The 19768-nt window shown below is 28.6% G+C and overlaps 1 protein-coding gene across 1 annotated transcript; it reads right to left on the minus strand.

The window, feature by feature from the left end:
• Positions 1-494: 494 nt before the first annotated feature.
• Positions 495-3260, minus strand: LOC113372074 (serine/threonine-protein phosphatase 6 catalytic subunit-like). Its single transcript, XM_026612413.1, is given in 7 exon segments — positions 495-736; positions 967-1079; positions 1382-1536; positions 1653-1811; positions 2469-2539; positions 2542-2596; positions 3093-3260. Coding segments are annotated over 7 exon segments (909 nt in total). The 5' UTR covers positions 3258-3260; the 3' UTR covers positions 495-545.
• Between the last annotated feature and the right edge of the window lie 16508 nt (positions 3261-19768).

Here is a 19768-nt window from a genome sequence, read left to right on the forward strand (position 1 = left end):
CAGCTGCGCACTCTTTCAACGCAACGTGCATTTTAGAATGACGAACCGAACGCGCTAAATTCGAATTTGTTACAAAGGTTATAATATTTGATCAATAACGTCTTATATTGATTACGTACTACATAATTTATGGTCTCTTACTTGTGTTTCATACAAACAATTGTTATCACATATTTATGTAATCATTCTGATATATAATATAAAAATATTCTGAGGCAAACTGTGTACATAAAAATAATGATTAAACAAGCGTCAATTAAAATAATATTCTGACTTATTAATAATGAAGAACATTTGGCTACTATTCATTCTTTATGTATCAGCTTTCCATTGTATGTATTCATTAAAAAAAAACTAAACCAAGCATGTCTTTTTCCTGTAACACTATTCAATAACTAATTCAATTATTTATAAAATATTTATTCGCAAAATATAACAAATTTAATAAATCGGAGATATGTAACTTACTTACAAGTACAGTATAGAAATAGGCAATACTTTAATGATTTATGGAATATTATGTCTATTTTAACGGATGCAACAATTTACAAAAAGTAAGGCGTTGTTACTCTGGGAGGAATTACTCTATCAGCATCTGGCACGGCATGAAATAATTTAGCTTCTCTTTCTTCTGTTGTGTTGAATTTTAATATAGAGGCAACATTTCCACAGCGGTAGCAATAGTTTGGTGCAGACCATACGGTCACTAGTTTGTCATCAAACATATATTTAAAACCTGAAAATTTATATAATTTAATTTAATAGTCTTTAATTTTTACTTGTTCTTTTATAAGGTAGTAATTACATAATAAACAATAATAATAATGCACAGCGTGAAATTAATTTCAGAATATATGAATGGCTTTAATAAATTATACCATTTAAAGATCAACTCATTGATAAATAAATATATATTTATAGATATAAATTACAAACTAAAAAGTTTTTAAATGCATCAAATCTTACCTTCGTGTACTAACTGATGTGCTCTACAAATTAAACTCAAATCATTTATTCTCATAAAGTGGTCCACAACTTTAGCGCCAAAGAGCCAACCAGCACCTCTTGGGCTAACAGACCTAAAATTGATTATCAAAAGAATTTTTGAAATTATAATTAAATATGAACATATATTTATAAAATGCAATTAATTGTGCTAAAACATGTACCTCATATAAAGGTAATATAGCAAAAATGAAGGGTCAAAGTATAATTATGTCATACTTTGATAAAATGAAACATCTATCTAGTAAACAATATGGTTATATGTTAGTAATATACATTGTAACTCTAATTCACCCTTCAAATAACAAGTAAATATCTCTACTTTGGAGTTAATATATTTTTTCATAGAAATTTAATCAAAAACTCATTTACATACCATGTATCAATATCTTCAGGATCAGACCAAACCAAATCACAAAAGGCACCTTTATGTGGAATCTCTTGATTTCTTTCAATTGTACGAATTTGATCCAAAGTACGTATATCAGGACTTAAACCACCATGCACACATAAAATTCGTTCATCAATAATCTGAAAATATATATCATTATTACTGAACATAATGCTATATCAATTTGTCTTTAAAGAGATCTTTCTTCAATTAATTAATGTGGTTTAATATAACAGATTTTTTTAAATATACTAACCGCAGCTATTGTAAGTAAATCAAAAACTTTGCAACAATTCTTCCAGGGATTAGCATTACCATATTTACTTAAACATTCATCATAAAAACCATACACTTGAGTTATTTGCCTAGATTCATGATTTCCACGTAAAAGTGTAATGCGGTCTGGATATCTTGCCTAAAAGTAATAAAAGATAAAAGTTCAATCAATTATAGCTGTATTATAATCAATGTGTGTACATTCAAACCAACCATACAAAAATATAATTGGCCATATATTCGCAATGATTAGTTCAACATATCTCTATCATTTGAAAATCACTGCTTCAATCTAACCAATTTTTTCAATATTTATGAAGTGATGATTAGCCTTCAAATTAAAAAAAAAACTATCAAATCTACTTAATCAATTACCAGCAAACGTAATTCATGTTAACTTATACAAAGGATATTAGATTTCATAACTGCAGTAGTGACGCCCACTTTTGTATGAAAATATTGTTCAGGGTTAGATAAGAATTTTATTTTGACTGCACTTTCATGTGTGAAGGTATTCATATTCTCTGTTCATACTTTTGAATATTTATTTATATACTGCAACTCTTCATATAATATTAGTAATACATTGTACACTTAATACAGTAATACTGATCAATAAAACCCCATGAAAACATTTATTCAACTATAATCCACACTAAAATCAATTTTGAAACATGTTTTATCAGATATTATGAAGTATTTTTAAGCATATTCAAATGGTTGTGAGAAAAAATAAATCTAAATTTTTCATCTATACTATAATTGTAGTTCTTTAAGCATTGCAAAGTATACTCACTTTCAATGTCATTAGTCTTGTTAATGTTTCCAAACTATAATAACCACGATCAACAAAATCTCCCATAAAATATAATTCGTATCAGGAACCTGTCCACCACATCGAAATAATTCTTCTAAATCGTAAAACTAAAAAATAAAGCATAATTTAAACATTTAAAATAATCACCTTTCAGCTTTAATTAATCCATTTTTCTCAATTTTTTTATCAACTGACAACTGGTTTCATTCTGGCTATGAGTCATCAAAATATATATATATATATATATATATATATATATATATATATATATATATATATATTTGAAAGTATTAATATTGAATTAAATTTGATTAAAATTTTGAATGAGAAACATGAAGGGGTGAGATATTAGCTTCAAAACTACTTTATTTCAACTTTTTAATCAGTTTTAAACAATAAAAATGAATTTGTAGTTGTGTTTACAAGATTCGTTATAAGTGTTACAAATAAAATTGTGTTTGAAATACATAGTACTTGACAAATTCAATACCATACTGATACTAATAGATTATATTGGATTAAAAATACATTTTATTACCTTGAATTTATTTAATTTAAATTCAAGATAACATGTCAAACGTAATTTTTTTTAGGTTAGAATACCTGTCCGTGAATATCTCCACATATTGTAACTGGTGTCCTGACGGGTTGGATATTTGATTCCTCTAATAACAAACTACAAACTAAATCACACAATTTTTTTAATTCAGTCTCAGGCAGATATTTACAATTTTTAGCTATTTCAATCCACCTGTCAATATCTGCCATTTTGACTATTGAAAGGATTGAAAAGCAACTAGTGCAACTTGTCAAATGTCAAAAAATTAGTCTTTTGGCATTGGTAGCAATGATCTAGCAAAATTCGCGGAGCGCGAAGTATGAAATAGTATTTGAAAATATGAAATATTCTTTCTTATTATTAAAAAATTAATAAAGATACAGGTTACATTACTACGTACATCATCCACTGTGCACAGGTGGAAATGACATGGCTGCATATATATTCATTATTCAGACCTTTTATGTTTTCCTGAAATAGAAACTTAATTAATAATTAATATATAGATCTATATTTAGTGAACTTACGATATATAGTATATGCATACGATTTAAATATTTCATTTCAAAATACAAAAAATATACCCAAAGCAGTTTTGTAAAAATGAATTGATTAATAAAGTGACTTTTAATTAGTGAAGTAAACATGCATTTAAGTTGATGCCGATGCAGTAATGTAGTACATTACTAACAATAATAAGTAAGTAATATAATTTATAAATATTTTGTAGAATTTTGTATATTTGTAGAATTATTATTAACAAAATAGCAAATATTCCGCCATGAAATAAACATAAATGTTAAATGAATAATGCATAGCCATTTTAATATAATTGAGTATGAAAACTGTTTTCTTATTTATTATTAAAATTTTGTTGATGTTTTTGAGTACTAGTTAATTTATTATGCAATATCTTTAAATTTCTACAAAAATATTTCAATTTTAAAATTCTATTTAAAAACAATTTGTTATTGAATCTTCGAAATAAAGAGCTTTATGTAGTAGAAGAGAATATACTTAAATTTACAAAAATTGATTTTAAGTTAAATTTCTTAATTTAAAAAATATTGTATAAAATACAAATATCAAGCTGTTATAGGCATAGTAGATAAAAAATAAATTTAAGGGTTTTTTATTTGTATTCTTTAATATAGTTTAAGCTAATAGCACCGAAATTATATTAATTAGGTAATTATTAAGATGTGGTTCAAAGCAAAATCCAAAGTAAATCATTCATTTAAATAATTACTCTTATTTTTTTTAAATTTTGCCTAATAATTTTGCTTTTTATATGGTTCCTCGATTATGTGGAATGGAAAAAAATAATTTTAAAATCTAAATAAATAATTTTTACATTATTTTTTAATGGTAAATGATAAACCAAAACTAAATTTAGACATAATTTAGTACATTAATAAAAGGTAAACCACTACTGGATTTTTCTGGGATGAAATTAATTACACAATGTCTTTCTATATATAGATACTGATTGTAATTTATATAAAAAAATGTAGTGGTTAATGTAAATCAATTTTTCACTTATCTCTGACTTTTTTACCTACCTATTATGTGAAAATTGTAATAAATCATATAATTTTTTTGCCGAAGAAATAGCTTATGCCTGTTTATTTACTCATAAACAAGAAGCAATTGATAATAAATAAATATTATTTCAGGCTCTTTTCAGAGTGCAATATATGTTAAACTAATAAAAATGTAAAATAAGTGTCATTTGCACATAGCATACTGTAGCTAATTTTTTCGAGAAAAAATTGTTCAAATATCAGTGGTTACTATGGTAAAAATTTGTTTATATAGGTTAATCAACTTAGCAAGGAGACAAAAATAAATGAAAGTGTTCTAGCTATCGAGTTGGGAAAACAATTTGTAATCTGTCCGAATATGAATCCAAATGAAGGTTTCAAAATGAATAAACGCAATACAAAATCCGAGGATGTCGTTATCAGGTAACCAAATAATCTGCTTTTGTTAAAATTTGTTTTTTTGCAATTATTAAAAGCTGAAGATCGGCGATTTGACAGTAACCTGTAAGATAGACTTGCTATTATTCGTATATCCTCAATTGTACAGCGAATGTTTGTATCCAAAAAATAGCAAGATGAAGAATATATAATTGTAAGGTTTTCTCCAAATTAACAGGTGTTAAGCAAATCAGCTGATAAGTGTCAAAGTAATAAAGAGGCGACTCCATAAAAGGCTTTTACGTATATTTAATAAGTTTAGTTAGAAATAAATCAATTTCGCATAATGTTTGATCACTTTCGTGAGAAGTCCCATTCAGATCATTTCCTTAATACTACACTTGACGTTATTTATACTTATTAATCATTTATAGTCGTTATTTCTATTTTTTTATTCTTGAAGATTTATTTAGAAAGAGCAAGATGCTTGTAATGTATAATTTAAAGCTCGACCTCGCGAATTAGACGTTTTAGCACCAGAACAATTAAAAAATAAAAGTATAAAAATCTAAAATATATACTGCAAAAAAATATTTTATTTGTTATACACGATTTTAAAAATAACCATAAGCAAAAAAATAAAAAAAACACAAAATCGGAAAAATTTCACGTGGGGGAAAGTACTATAGTATGATATCTCGCGTATTCATTTTTCACCCGAATTTAAAAAATCAAAAAATTAAAAAAAAATCCAAAAATTCAAAGTTCTTCCTAGGTACTAAACGGGTATTGAGTGGGGGAGGGGGTAGTTATTTTAAATATCACCACGTATCACTAGGGAAAAGGGGGACAGATCCAAAAATCATGATTTATCGGGGTTCGAACTGACGAACCTCGAACTATTATTCTGGCTTAAACCGTACCATTACGACCTCGGCCATTCGTGATCAATTTTGAAAAATTTTGAAATTGGGTTAATGGGCGCCCCCTTGATAAGAACTCGCATCCTGGCATTCATCTGGTTTGCGCGAAGTTCGATCAAACCATTTTTTTATAGGCAGATAATTGCAAAAAACAAATGTCCACGTATTAGCAAAAAATCCTGAACCGATTTTTAAAATCTCAAAATTCATTAAAAAATACCATTTGGAAATATATTGCTTACTTATAAATTATGATTATACAATCTATTATTTATTAATATATCGTCAATTTTACCTTTTATTGTTTCTTAGCAAGAAGGAGGTGTATTTACGCTACGATAAAAACGAGCTGGACAAGAATATCTATCCTAATGGTGAGGAAGGAGGACCAACGGTTGCTGAAGTGGGTACCTGTAAATTTAAGATATTATAAAATAAAATATATTTAATAATTATTTATACTTATCATTTTTATTACGGCAGGAGATACTAGGGAAATTTAGCCTGTTACGGTAAGGGAATGCAAAATGCTAAGGAATAATAAAAACTCTTGTTGAATACTAATCCTGTACAGTGCGGTATGAACAGATAGGAACAAATAATATTTAAAAAAAAGTAAAATTTAAAAATTGTAAAAGTTCTTCAAATGTATTTTAAGCTGTCTATTGTGGGATTTGTCCAGATATATACTCTGGAATAAATATTATGTAGCTCACTTGACAAAATTAGCTTACCTTTCGCAGTTAGGATTTTTGCTGGGTGGTGTCTACCAAAATAATCTCTCTAACATTTCAACAAATTTCAATTACGGTGAATATTTTTGTCGATAAGAATAATAATAGTCCATACATCATAGCAGCCTACCTGGGAAGTTAATTTGTTCATGAAAGCCACGTCAAGTGCAGAACAAATTGAAAAGTAGACAAGGATCTGTAAAAAAAAGTGTCAAGATGAAATCGATTTTTATTCAGCATGTTAGTTGTCTGGCAGTTTGAGCATTGATCATGAATGGAAATATACTAATACCTAACCGTGACAATATAATCAATTGGTTAGCACTTGATGATTATTTCCACTCCTTTGCAATAATTTCTTAAGACAAATGGAAACTAGATGTGAGTGGTATTTTGCGGTAAGGCAGTTGCCTAAACTTCCCAAACACATAAAATTTGTCCCGTTCCATCGTATCAGAAAATTCTTCTTTTCGCATACTCTGCAAAACTTTATCATTTGCAACCTTGTCGTTAAAAATCTTTTAATTTTTATGAAATGTATCTTTACTATATCATTTTCTGCACCATAAAACTAAAAAAAATTGACTTTAGGAGTTTGAAAATAGATAACTAAAAGTCTGTCATGGCAGCAGTGACAAAGATTTTCACTTGGAAAGGGAAAAAATTCAGTGTTGATTTAGTTTATACTTCTTGTTCATTACAAACCATAGAATTCTTTTTAGACTTATGAACATTGAGAATGTACGTCAAAACTAAGAATAAAATTTGGAAAAGGAGCAAAGTATTGGAGAACAATATAGGCAGCAATCTAAACTAAAATAGATAGGTACTAAATTAGACATGTTGTAAATCGAATTCAATATATGTAAAAATATGACGCAGGTCGAAAAGAATCGAGGATTATTTTAGGTGTTTGCTAAAAGGTATAAGAAGAGAATTATTAGAAATTGAAATTTGGAAATGCAGTCATTGTTCGAAAGGTTTCAAAGGCAGAAAAATTACAATGAAAGGATATTAATATCTTAATGGCAACTGAGCATACTCTGTTGTCCTCTTAGTCTCAGATATTTGTATCACAGTTCAGAGTAGCATAAGACAGCTGGTGGTTGCCTTAAATATTCTATTGATATAAATGCGACACTTGTTCAAAGTTAAAGACTCTAAAATTGCAACTGAAAATTCACAAATGAATCTTGATGTTTGAAGACGCTTTCCAATAACAATGAATATGTCAGAATAATCAAACATAAGTCAAATAGATGGCTTGGGCAAATACAGTTTAGCACAGTTAGACACCCTGCTAGAAGCATGCTTTTGAATTTTTAAAACTGCTGCAAATTCATTTCTTAACGCTTCGTTTTCCTCGTTAGAAAATAAATTTAAAAAATATTATCTTACCTAAAAATCTTCAAGTTATTTTTCATTTTTCGCACATATGTAATTAATTAAGTACAGTTTCCATTGTGCACCTAATACAATCCATAGAATATCAGTCAACACCATCATCTTCAGCTTCAAATTATTTCCTAATTTACTTTCCATAAAAATTACAAAATATGTCAAAAAATATTTAAAATGAATTATTTTAAGGATTTCGACTATGATGTTTTTTTATTTTTCATAATATAAAATATTTTCGTTTATTTAACAAATGCAGTTGTTCATTTATTTAGGTAACTAACTTTCATTTTACCCAAAGTCATTATTCTATAAGAAATTATCAATATACCTGTATATCCATAAGAAAGCACAATTTTAATTATGGATAAATGTTCGTTATATTTCATTTGCACATCATCCATCTATATCGTATTGAAGAGTTTAATACAAATCAGGTTAAAAACACTTCAAATACTTATTCTATTGTAAATATCACCTAGCAACTGAAAATAATTATATTTCAAAACATTTTAGTTTCAATAACAAGTGAATAGTCTTTTAACAATGCTTAAACATGTTGGGTAAAATTTAAAAGAACTAATTCGTATTTGGTGTGAAAATGGCGTGAAACTAAGTATTTTCCAAAATTTCTATATTGCAGAGCCAGGTCAGTGTTGTAATTTTCATTTGTTAGGTTTTGAGAGTTGCAGCCGAAATTCGAAAATTTGAAGGAGTTTGAGTTAGACAATTAAGGGCTGGCTGATAACCGTAGAAAAGACAGGTGGATTAAGAGTAAAACCTCAGCTCAAACCGTTATCGAAACTATGAAACAATGATTTAATATTTAACATTTAACAATTATTATTAATAAGGTTAAATACACGTGAGTTGTCTCTTCATTTGAATTGAATTATTAATATATTTGAAAATTAATCTTTAACATATTTGTAAATTATTTATTAACATATTTGAAAAATAATCATCATTATTAAAAATTATTTCCTTTTGGTAAAGTAAAATATGTTATAAACGGTACTAATATTTATTTTATATTTCTCAAAGAGGTATTTTCTATTAAATAAATAATTTATGAATAAATTAGTAAATAAATGATTAGAATAAAACTTATGTGAATTTAACATGTGGATTTCTGAGGTTTTATGGAAACGTTGTTTGGCAAGGTTTATTTGTTGTTTATTGGGTATTGGTTTATTGATTAATTATTGGATATTGGTTTATTGGTTTGTAATTGGATATTTAATTTTATTCACATACATTTTTATATATAAATTTAAATTTCGTTTGTTAATCAACGTTGAGACAGTTTGTGTAGATAAAATGCATAACAAAACAAAAGAACTCGATTATTGACCATTAGTTATTTGAAATCGAATTTGTTACAAAAAAAGTGAATAGTTTTAAAAAATAGTAAATACAAAAAGCAATAAAAAAATAAAAATGATGATTATTATGCAATTGGTGTGATTATAAAGACCTTTTTAATAATGTTTGATGATTTCTTTTTACCTTTTTCATGAGTGTTTAATGTTTGATGATTTTCTAAATATCTTTACGTTTTCAATATTTTCTAAACAATTATTTCGACTATAATCTTCTAATTTGACGTGTGCTACTGAAATCTCTAAAATTTCCATAACCACTGAAATTTAAAAAAAAATGCCAGCACAAATTTCACTTTTGTAAATACTATATTTTGGCATTCCATATTTATTAATTTGACGTCATTTGTGTGGCGATTGTACGATAAAATGCATCTAAAGTAGTCTAATACTCCTAAATCTTGATGACTGCTGATAAATCTTAAACATATTCAATTTTTATCAACAATTTTTTATACTTTTTAGGCGGTCCAGTGTAACACTGTTTTTGCTTTATATGGGTCCATTTAGTTCTTAAGAAGCGCCGTGCAGGATGTTAACCAGGAATTATTGATTAATTTTATTGATTTATTCTGATTTATACCATTGTTATATTTAAATTTGCACATTAAATTTGAATATAATTAATCTTTAGATCCGAAGAAATCTCACATTATAATTTTACACTCACAATAGCTGCAGAGTGTTTGGATGTATGATAAATTTCTGCAGATAATAATCGATTAATTTTTTAGGATTATGATTATTCTGAAGAAATTAGACAGAGCAAAAGCACCGATCCTACAGAGTTCGATTACCTGTCGGCTTTGCAAAATGACATCAATAAGACGACTGGACGTCTCGCAAGCAGCACATACAAAAATGACAAGGTAGGTTTAAAAATTAAATTTGAACCAGACTTTTCTATCAGAAATGTTTCATATCGTCAAGCTAGTAACGAAATGGTTAAATTATCTGGACACAAGTTTTTTCAAATCATATATATTGATAAATAATATATAGTTCTAATTCATTTTTAGGAAACTGATGGTGAAATTGACTTGAAACATCGCTTGCATTTCGTGAAGTATGTTAAACGCAATGATAGAACCATCAAACTTTGGGAATGTGGAGTTTGTGAGTATTCTTTCTGCAAATTTATTTAATTATCTGAGAAATAATTAAGGATCATTGAATTTTATACAAATAAGACAAATATATTCTATAAAATCGTAGAGTACAGTGGGGCACAAAAGTCCAATTTGACTTTGAGCAATTCCAATTATACTATGAAAACTAAACTAACAATATCACATTAAATAACACACATCAAACAAACAACTATCTGACTATGTTCAGTAAAACCCCCAGCTAATTCTTCATTGTAAAAATATGTTTTTTCTATTTTTCAAAAATTAGTCATCTGGCCCTTTTAACCTCATGGGCGGGGTAAAATGGGACAGTCAGTTCGGTGTCTTATTTAAAATTTTAAAGGGATTTTACAAGAGATAGCTTGTTATATTATTCAACCAATGCAAAATACAAATTTCATGGGTCTATTTTTTACAGAGATAACACTGTATATAACCTTGATCTGGTATTTTGTCATAAATATTTATCCGCAGAGTTGGAATAACTTTTTATTTAATTATTCCATTGTAAAATTGCTTTTTTAACCTAATTTACTTTTTTATTTACTATTTTTTATTGCTTAGACCTTTGCCAAGGTGAAGGTTCAGTTGGTACTTTTGACTCCCATTTTTCTGATGGTATGAGTTTTATAAAGATTATATAAAAAACGTTGAACCTAACTTAAAATTAACAATACATCTTATAAAAAATTAAATAGCGTGTACTTAAAATTTATATATAATTATACATAAATAAATTGATAACTCGTAAACTAAACAACAGTGCTCACAACCAAAAAAACTTAAAAGAAAATACTTTTGTTATGGATTTTCAAACTTTGCGGTTTTTGTCCCGATAGGAACGTAGTAAGACATAAATTATTATTTTTTTCACATTATTATAGCCAAAACATCGCAATATCACTTTAATATTTTTATAATATTCAGATGAAAATACACGGTCGATAATATTTTGTTTGGTGGCACCTATATCTGCATATTAAAATATTATGATAGATAATGATTTATAGATAGATTTTCCGTTCCTAGGTTCTCGTGAATTCCAGCACCAGTACACCCTGATGCGTCACCTGCCAACGCATACTGATGTCAGAAACTACCAGTGCACCCAATGCAATAAGGCTTTCCGTCAATTGTCAACTTTGAGCCAGCACAAGGCCATACATAGCATGGAAAGGCCTTATGAATGCGAGGTTCGATTTATAAGTTAATAATATAAATATATGTTTGAGCTATTATTTAAAAGTAGGTCTATGTATGGAATAAATAAGTTTAATCAAACGTAAACGGTATCAATTTATTATCATACTACACCCATGAATTCCTGCCTTGTGTGTCCTCTTTTATTTCCTCGCATTATTGATTCATCCCAGACATTTATGAACCGACTCCGCCGTATAACAGACCAATGTTATGGCAAGGCTTTGTTATGAAGAATTTCCCATACTAAATATTGACAAAAGCCATATAGTTTGGTTGTGCAGTCTAACCTAGAAACCGCACAAATGTCAGGTAAACGATCTTAGATAACATTGATAACAGAGTCTTTCTGACCCAGCTTCATAACATACAAATAACGTTGCAGTTTATATGTGAAACGCCTGAGTGTACAGCAAATACATGACATTTTGACAGTATTCAGTATGATTCAGCAGCATAATGTATGGAATTTTAAGCGTAACATGGACTTGCCATAACAATTGTCTGTCGTGCGGCAGAATCGGCCCATTAATTTAAAATATTTAAACAGAAATATTTTAAATCCTTGACCTCTTTTTATTATTTATTATAAAACACATTCGAGCATTGATTTCAAAAAAATCATATCTCAAAAATTGACATGTTTTTAATTGCTTTCTTGGCCTTATAAGCAAGTGCATTAGTCAAAATGAATATGTTATGCATATGCACAATTAAGCAATATTTGAAAAAAAATGTAACATATTGATGAAGATTGATAAGGCAATTCTGCCGTAACAGAGCTCATAACATAACTTTCTTATGCTTGTTTATTAATAGAGAAAATTTAAAAATGTCTATCCAGTTACTGCGCGGTCAGGCTTATTTTACATATAAACAAAGCGAGGAAGAATCTTGCTATAACTGCATCATCGCAAATTCTGTTATCATAACATTCTTCCTTGTTTTGTTTATATGTAAAATACGCCGGTGCGATCAGGCAAAGAGATAGAAATTTTTACAATTGTCACTATTAATAAACAAGCATAAGATAGCGTTGCCATGTCAATGCTATGTCATGAGCTCTGTTACGGCAGAATTACCCCATGAATTTAAAAAAATTAAAGATAAAGGAGTTGTAAAGAGTTGAGGACACTATTACTAAATACCAGATGTAAAACCGTGGCCAATCAATCCTATCCTAACTAAACAATCATAATCACGACTTGTGAAAAAAATTAGAGAAATGCTTCATTGAAACAAAGTCATACAGGGTGGTCCATCTAGTGGTCCTGGTGATCTAGTGATCTTACGGTTTAGATATTTCTGTAAAGAAAACAAATAAAGTATTATACAACGTTAGAAAGGTCTCAAAATTCTTAGTTTTTTTTCAATATATCGCAACTTCGAATTCTGCACGGTGTGGCCTACGGGCAAGTTGCTATCGATAAATTTCAATTTTTAAATGGACCACCCTATACATATACAGAGACCACAAAAATCCTTATAAACCCAACTCTGATTTCTGAAATTAACTTCAAAATAAAAACATTATAGGAATCGACCTTAATTACGACATGAAAAGTAAAGTGAAGTGAAGTGCTTCATTTGGACAAAGACAGTGACCGAAAAATGTTATGGCAAAAATAAATTTTATTCCTGAAATTAACTTCAAATAGGAACATTATAAGTATTAACTTTAATCACGACTTGAAAAAGAAATTAGTGAAATCCTTGATTTGGGCAAAGTCATACATAAAGGAAACCAGAAAAAATCCTAACAAAACCAACTCTGATCTCTAAAATTAATAAAAGAAACATTAAAGGAATCAATCGTAATTACAACTTGATAAAGAACTTGGTGAAATGCCTCATTTGGACAAAATCGCACATAAACAAAGACCACAATCAATTCTGGCAAATTCAACTCTGATCTCTAAAATTAACTTCAAAACAGAAACATTATAGATATGATCATTAATCATCACAAGTTTATATTCATTTGGTCAAAGTCATACATAAAGGAAGCCACAATAAATCCAGACAAAACCATCTGATCTCTGAAATTAACATTAAAATAGAAACATTATTGGAATCGACCATAATGACAACTTGAAAAAGAAATTAGTGAAGTATTTTATTTGGACAAGGTTAAACATAAAAGAAGCCACAAAAATCCTGCCAATCATAAAAAAACCATAATTACAACTTGAAAAAGAAATTATTGAAGCGTTTCATTTGGACAAAGTCATACATAAAGAAAGCTACAAAAATCGTGACAAAACCATCTCTGATCTCTGAAATCGACATTAAAATAGAAACATTATAGGATTCAACTATAATCACAACTTGAAAAAGAAATTAGTGAAATGTTTTATCAATCACAAAATCATACAAAAAAATCACAAAAAGTCATGACAAAATTAACTCTTATTTCTAAATTTGATTTGAAAATACAAACATTATAGTTATCAACTTCGATCACGACTTGGAAAATAAATGAGTGAAGTGCTTTATTTGTACAAAGTTAAACCAACAATAATTTCTGAAATTTACTAAGTAAACCGTCATTTTTAGATAGATTACTGTACTAACAGTAAAAATAAAGCTTCAATGGCATGTTACCACATTACCTCAAACAATTTGCCTTTTTTGAAAAACACGATTATTTTGGCATTGGCCCATATTTTATTATTAGAGAGTGTTATTGAGCTTTATCATCATTATGATTATATATAACTCTAATTAGAAAATATTATTCAAACGTAGTTAGATAATAAAAAGTCAATACATACAATAGAAATCCTTTTTATATGTTTACATATGATCATTTTTAACACCACTAAAAAATAAAAGAAAATTGATCATTTATAAATCAAAGTAAAATAGCATTAAAAATGCGTAAGCAGTTTTTTGTAATAAAGAGTTATTTTAGTATTTATTATTAATAATAAATTTGATTAATTAGTATCGGATAAAAGAAAAAATGTTACCACCTACCAGTGAATATGGTTCTAATAATTTTCTCCAAATATGTTGCCACCATGAATTAAATATGGCTCCCATAACTGCAGCCAAACTGTTCTTTTATCTATTACTGTAGCCAAACTTATGGCAGCCAATACTTATAGTCCAAAAAATGTTTTCTGTATTGTATCAGTTTATCAGTAATCATATCCTATATTTAAAAAAGTGTAATATTATTAATAGCAACAAATAAACTCATAAATGCTGCTCATAATGTTGCGTTGGCATTTGTTTTCTAAAATGAGCCGCAAAAAAAAATTATGTATCGCTCAAACCAAATGGCTCCAATATCTCTACAATTAGGTAAGTTTCGACCCATAAACATAACTTAATAAATAATACATATTGATAACAAACCTTAGTTTTTGATATATCACATTCCTGATAAACACCGTTAAACGCCATTTTGACTTAATTATTTATTGTGTCTTTACAGATCTGTAACAAATCCTTCAATCGTATTTCGACTTTGATTTCGCACAGAAAAACACACAGCGATTTTAAGCCATACAAGTGCAACATCTGCAGCCGCGGATTTCATCAGAAAGGTAATCAACTGATATTCAAAAAGTGAGTTAAAATGATAAAACTTACAATCTTTCATGAAATTTGACTTTAACAGCATATCTGGTTGCTTAAAACTTCTGTACAATACTCTTCCTTATTGCATATACACTTTGAAAATCAAGCCATCCTTTTCCCTCGCGCAAGGAGTTACTTACGAATAAAAGAGAGGACGATAGTAACTGAACTCCCAAAAAATTACTGATCAACGTTCAACCCAATACTGGACGTGGTTCTTCCTCTCCAACTTCATGTCAATAAGAGATTAGGTGTTACAACAAAACCACAAAAAATTAAAAGCGCGAAATTTGAAAATGTGCGAATCTTATAAATTTTAGTAATAAGAAATTTAACGACAATTAGAAGAAAAAAATACATTTCATTTAAATGGCGTTTAAATGACACCTAAATTACATTTTTGTTCAAAAATAAATAATTATACTAGATAAAACAAATAATATCTCAAATTGTTCAACCATGTTGAATTTTCTTTCTGTATACTAAAGTTGATTTATATTTGCCTTCCTAAAACACGCATTAATTTTAAAGGATTTTATTTTTTTATACTAATACATTTGTTACAATCTTCTTAAAGTTATTAACATTCCGTAGGGTAATTTATAGTAATCGCAAAAAAATCGAAAATGAAAATTTTTATATATCTTTATCTTTTAAAGGTTTCTGAATATTTTCGCATACCTTAGAAAAAATGGATGTATGTGTGTGTATGTGTATGTATGCATGCGTGTGTGTGTTTGTATGGGTATGTGTGTGTGCATGTGTGCGTGTGTGTGTGTGTGCGGATACAAATTTTCGTCGACGATTTCGGGAACACCGATCAATTGATTTGAATAATTCAAACATTCAACATTCGATTCGTATTGCTAAGGAGACGTGCTGATTAGTTTTTCGCAAAGGCAGGTCTGGCCGTTCCGAAAATAGGGGGCCAAAAGTGCCAAAAACGGTAACTCAGTTTTTTAGAGAACGAAGCGTCTGATTTTTATAATTCACAAAACATTTCACTTGTATTGACGAGATGAAGAACTGATTAAATTTTTGGGAAGGCAGGTCTAGCGGTTATGGACTCTCAATGAAAATGAGTTAAAAAAATGTCATTTGGCGGTCAAAAATACTCATTGGACATATGTACATTAAATTATCAGATATTTTATAGAGATTTTAATGATTTGTACACATTTTGTGTAATTTTTTTTGGGTTTCGAACCAAGATTTTTAATTGTGGTACGGGAAGTTCCAGCAATTTGCCTCAAGGCATGATGCCATGCACCCCACTAGTTTGATTTCAATTTAATAACAAGTCAACTCTATTTTAGCATCATTATGTCTAATAATAATTGGATAATTAATCTCACAATTGCCACCCTAAAACAGTTCTACCTTCTCCATCGCGTATTTATAAATAATGTTAAAAACAAAACTTAATTGTTAATAATAATATTAAATTTTCTAGACAACTTAAAAAATCATGTTTTCACTCTTACAAACGAGCATCCTTTACCAGTATACAGTTGTACGCTTCCTAACATACATTTATAATCAATGTAATTTTACAAATAATTGAAGAGCTTAAATTTTTATAACAATAATAATGAATATTCTAGGTAACTTAAGAAATCATATTTTCACTCATACAAATGAGCGTCCTTACAAGTGCGACCAATGCCATAAAGGATTTAACCAAATGTCGAATTTGGTGTGCCACAAAGTCAAGGTTGGATTATTCATACGTTATATATCTTATATACAATTTACAGAGTGTCCCAGACTTCAACGACAGACTGACACTGGGCGAATAATAAGATTTATTGCAATCATTATAAACAAAATTTGAAAAAAAAGAATGTATTCTATGCTGTTTAACAATCATGAGCTTTTTAATTAAGAGCTAACTGTAACAGTTTTTGAGTTATTGTGGTTAATTTTCATTATGTTTGTTCATTTAAATGTTGGGACCGTAATCCTAAATAACACTTCGAAGATTACAGTCAAAATAATTTCAAATTTGCTCCAAGTTTTCTAGAATTAAAACTATTAAAATAAACTATGGATTCAAAATTTTCAAATTAGTCAAAGCCACCCCGTCGTTGAGTTCTGGAACACCCTGTATAATCTGTATAACCATTCATTTATAAGATAGTACAACTTAAATCTCTTAAATTTTAGGTGCATACTGATGCAGCTACAAAAATGAAATTCCGTTGTAACTATTGTGAACGTGAATTTTCAAAACAAGGACAACTACAATCGCATGAGATGAAGAAGCATGGAGTCACCATTGCAAAACCAAGTAAGAATCGGGGATCAGGTACATCAATTCACACAGAGCAAGATCATTATCATCCTCAGAAAAAGCTAACCAGTAGCCCTTGATGATAATGCAATTATTTAAAAAATAATCTTGCTCTAACGATAAGTTGCAATATTCATGAACTTTTCCGAAACTTTAATGCATTTTTATAATTAAACCACTTTTAGCAGGTCTATAATATTTTAGAATGTTCGCTTCTTTCTAAACTTTTTGAAATATTTTAGCAAATAATTAAAATTTGGTTACTATTTACAGGTAATCAAACGAGTCAAACAAAACACAGGAGGAACAATAATTCTTCGGAAAAAACGGCAACCGTGACAAGCCAAGATTGTAGCAAGGAAATTCAACATGAGTAAGAAAAACTGATAAAAATAATAAAAAATTATTATATTAAGGAAGACTAGGTACGGTTGTGTCACTTTTTTTAGTCAGCAATAATTTTCTTAATTTACCAGTTAGTTGACATACACCCCAGGAACGGTTGTGACAGGCATAAAAATAGGTTATAAAACAATAGCTATAAACAGCAAAATTATAACGACTTTTATTGCTGTTAATAGCAATACTATTTAACACAACACAACATAAACATTTTAACAAAGCTTATAAATAAAATATTACAACAATATATAATAAAATATTAATTTTTTAAACAACGTTGACAAGAATTCTTTGTGATTTTCTTCTTCTTATATTGAATTATCTTTTTACTTTCTTTTTCGTATTTTGTCTTATTTTTTTGTTCTTAGATTTTTTTGATCTGTTTAATCGTCGCCCGAACAGGACAAGAAATACATGTCACAACCGTACTCCAAAATTTGCCACAACCGTGCTCAACGCACACTTGTGAAAACAAATCATCATTATGACTGAGCTAAATTAATTATCTAACAATAAACAAAAACTAATTGCTGATAAATAACTACTAATGATCAACTTACAGCAAACAAAGTAATCTATCTTATACAATTAAGAGTTATGATTAAAAGAATTCAAACATGAAAACTTACTTTTGACTCTTTGAAAGCAATGCGGTCATGGTAATGTAAGACATTGACTGAAAGCAATTATGTAAACTCGTTCGAACAATCATACTTCATCTTTCTCCCTTTGGACCCTTTATCAAAATCAGTATAGTTTAGCTGTTATGACGACTGTCACTACCGTACCCAAGCACAAACGCACCCAATCTCCCCTACTACTACACCATTATTTTTTAAAAACTATTTCTTTTATATTTGCCGTTGCTAACAGATAATCAAAAAAAATTTTTTTAATGTACAAATTTAATAGCAATCAGAATCTAATTATTCTATAAGCTATTGAGATGTATTTGAACTCAAAACTGAGTTCGCAAATGTGGCTTGTTTAGGAAAATCTCCAATGAGAGCCCTTATTACTTACAGTAAATCAATAGGATGTTTTTTCTTTAATCTTGTCCTGGTATCCAAAGATAACATTTATATCAATTTTTTTACTTATATTTTTTATTAAATTTATCAAATATCATACCGTCTTTTATATATATACTAGCAAACCCGACAAACTCCTTTTCGCCACCAGATGGTTTCGTGAGAAAGATGAAGAAATTTTTTGTTTGTTTTATATTTGAAAAGGCAAAATTTGATTTTATTACACAACAGTAATGAATTTATTTCGATTAAAAAAATGAAGTGTTTTTAGTTAAACTTTCCTAAGTAAATGAAAGTGATTCCGCAAATTATCCGTTTCATTGAAGTGCTCTTTGGTAAACCACATTTTTTGTTTTTTGATCTGACGTTAACACAAACAAAGCGCATGGTTTCCCAACTCGTGAACAGCCAACGTATAACTGCCCATGTGAAAAACAATGATTTTCTAAATAATCTATTTGAAATTTATCCCGCAAAAACTAAGCGATTGGCCTTGCGACTTGTTAATTGTCATTGCGAACGCAAGGCGAACTGGAAATTTCAATAGTTTGAAAACAAACGGGAGACCAGTCGGAATCATTGGTATGTCACCAAATCGCCAGCAATTTTTGATTGAATGGTGAAATTCAGTGCGTGTACATCATTATTCTTTGCGGAAAGAATTGCTCGTTGACTTAACCAAGAATAATTCTGATAATTCTCACTAATGTCATTACT

Source organism: Ctenocephalides felis, unplaced genomic scaffold (assembly GCF_003426905.1).
Source record: "Ctenocephalides felis isolate EL2017-DRISC unplaced genomic scaffold, ASM342690v1 CF-g0.4_SCAFFOLD_00845, whole genome shotgun sequence".
In the NCBI taxonomy this organism is placed as follows: domain Eukaryota; kingdom Metazoa; phylum Arthropoda; class Insecta; order Siphonaptera; family Pulicidae; genus Ctenocephalides; species Ctenocephalides felis.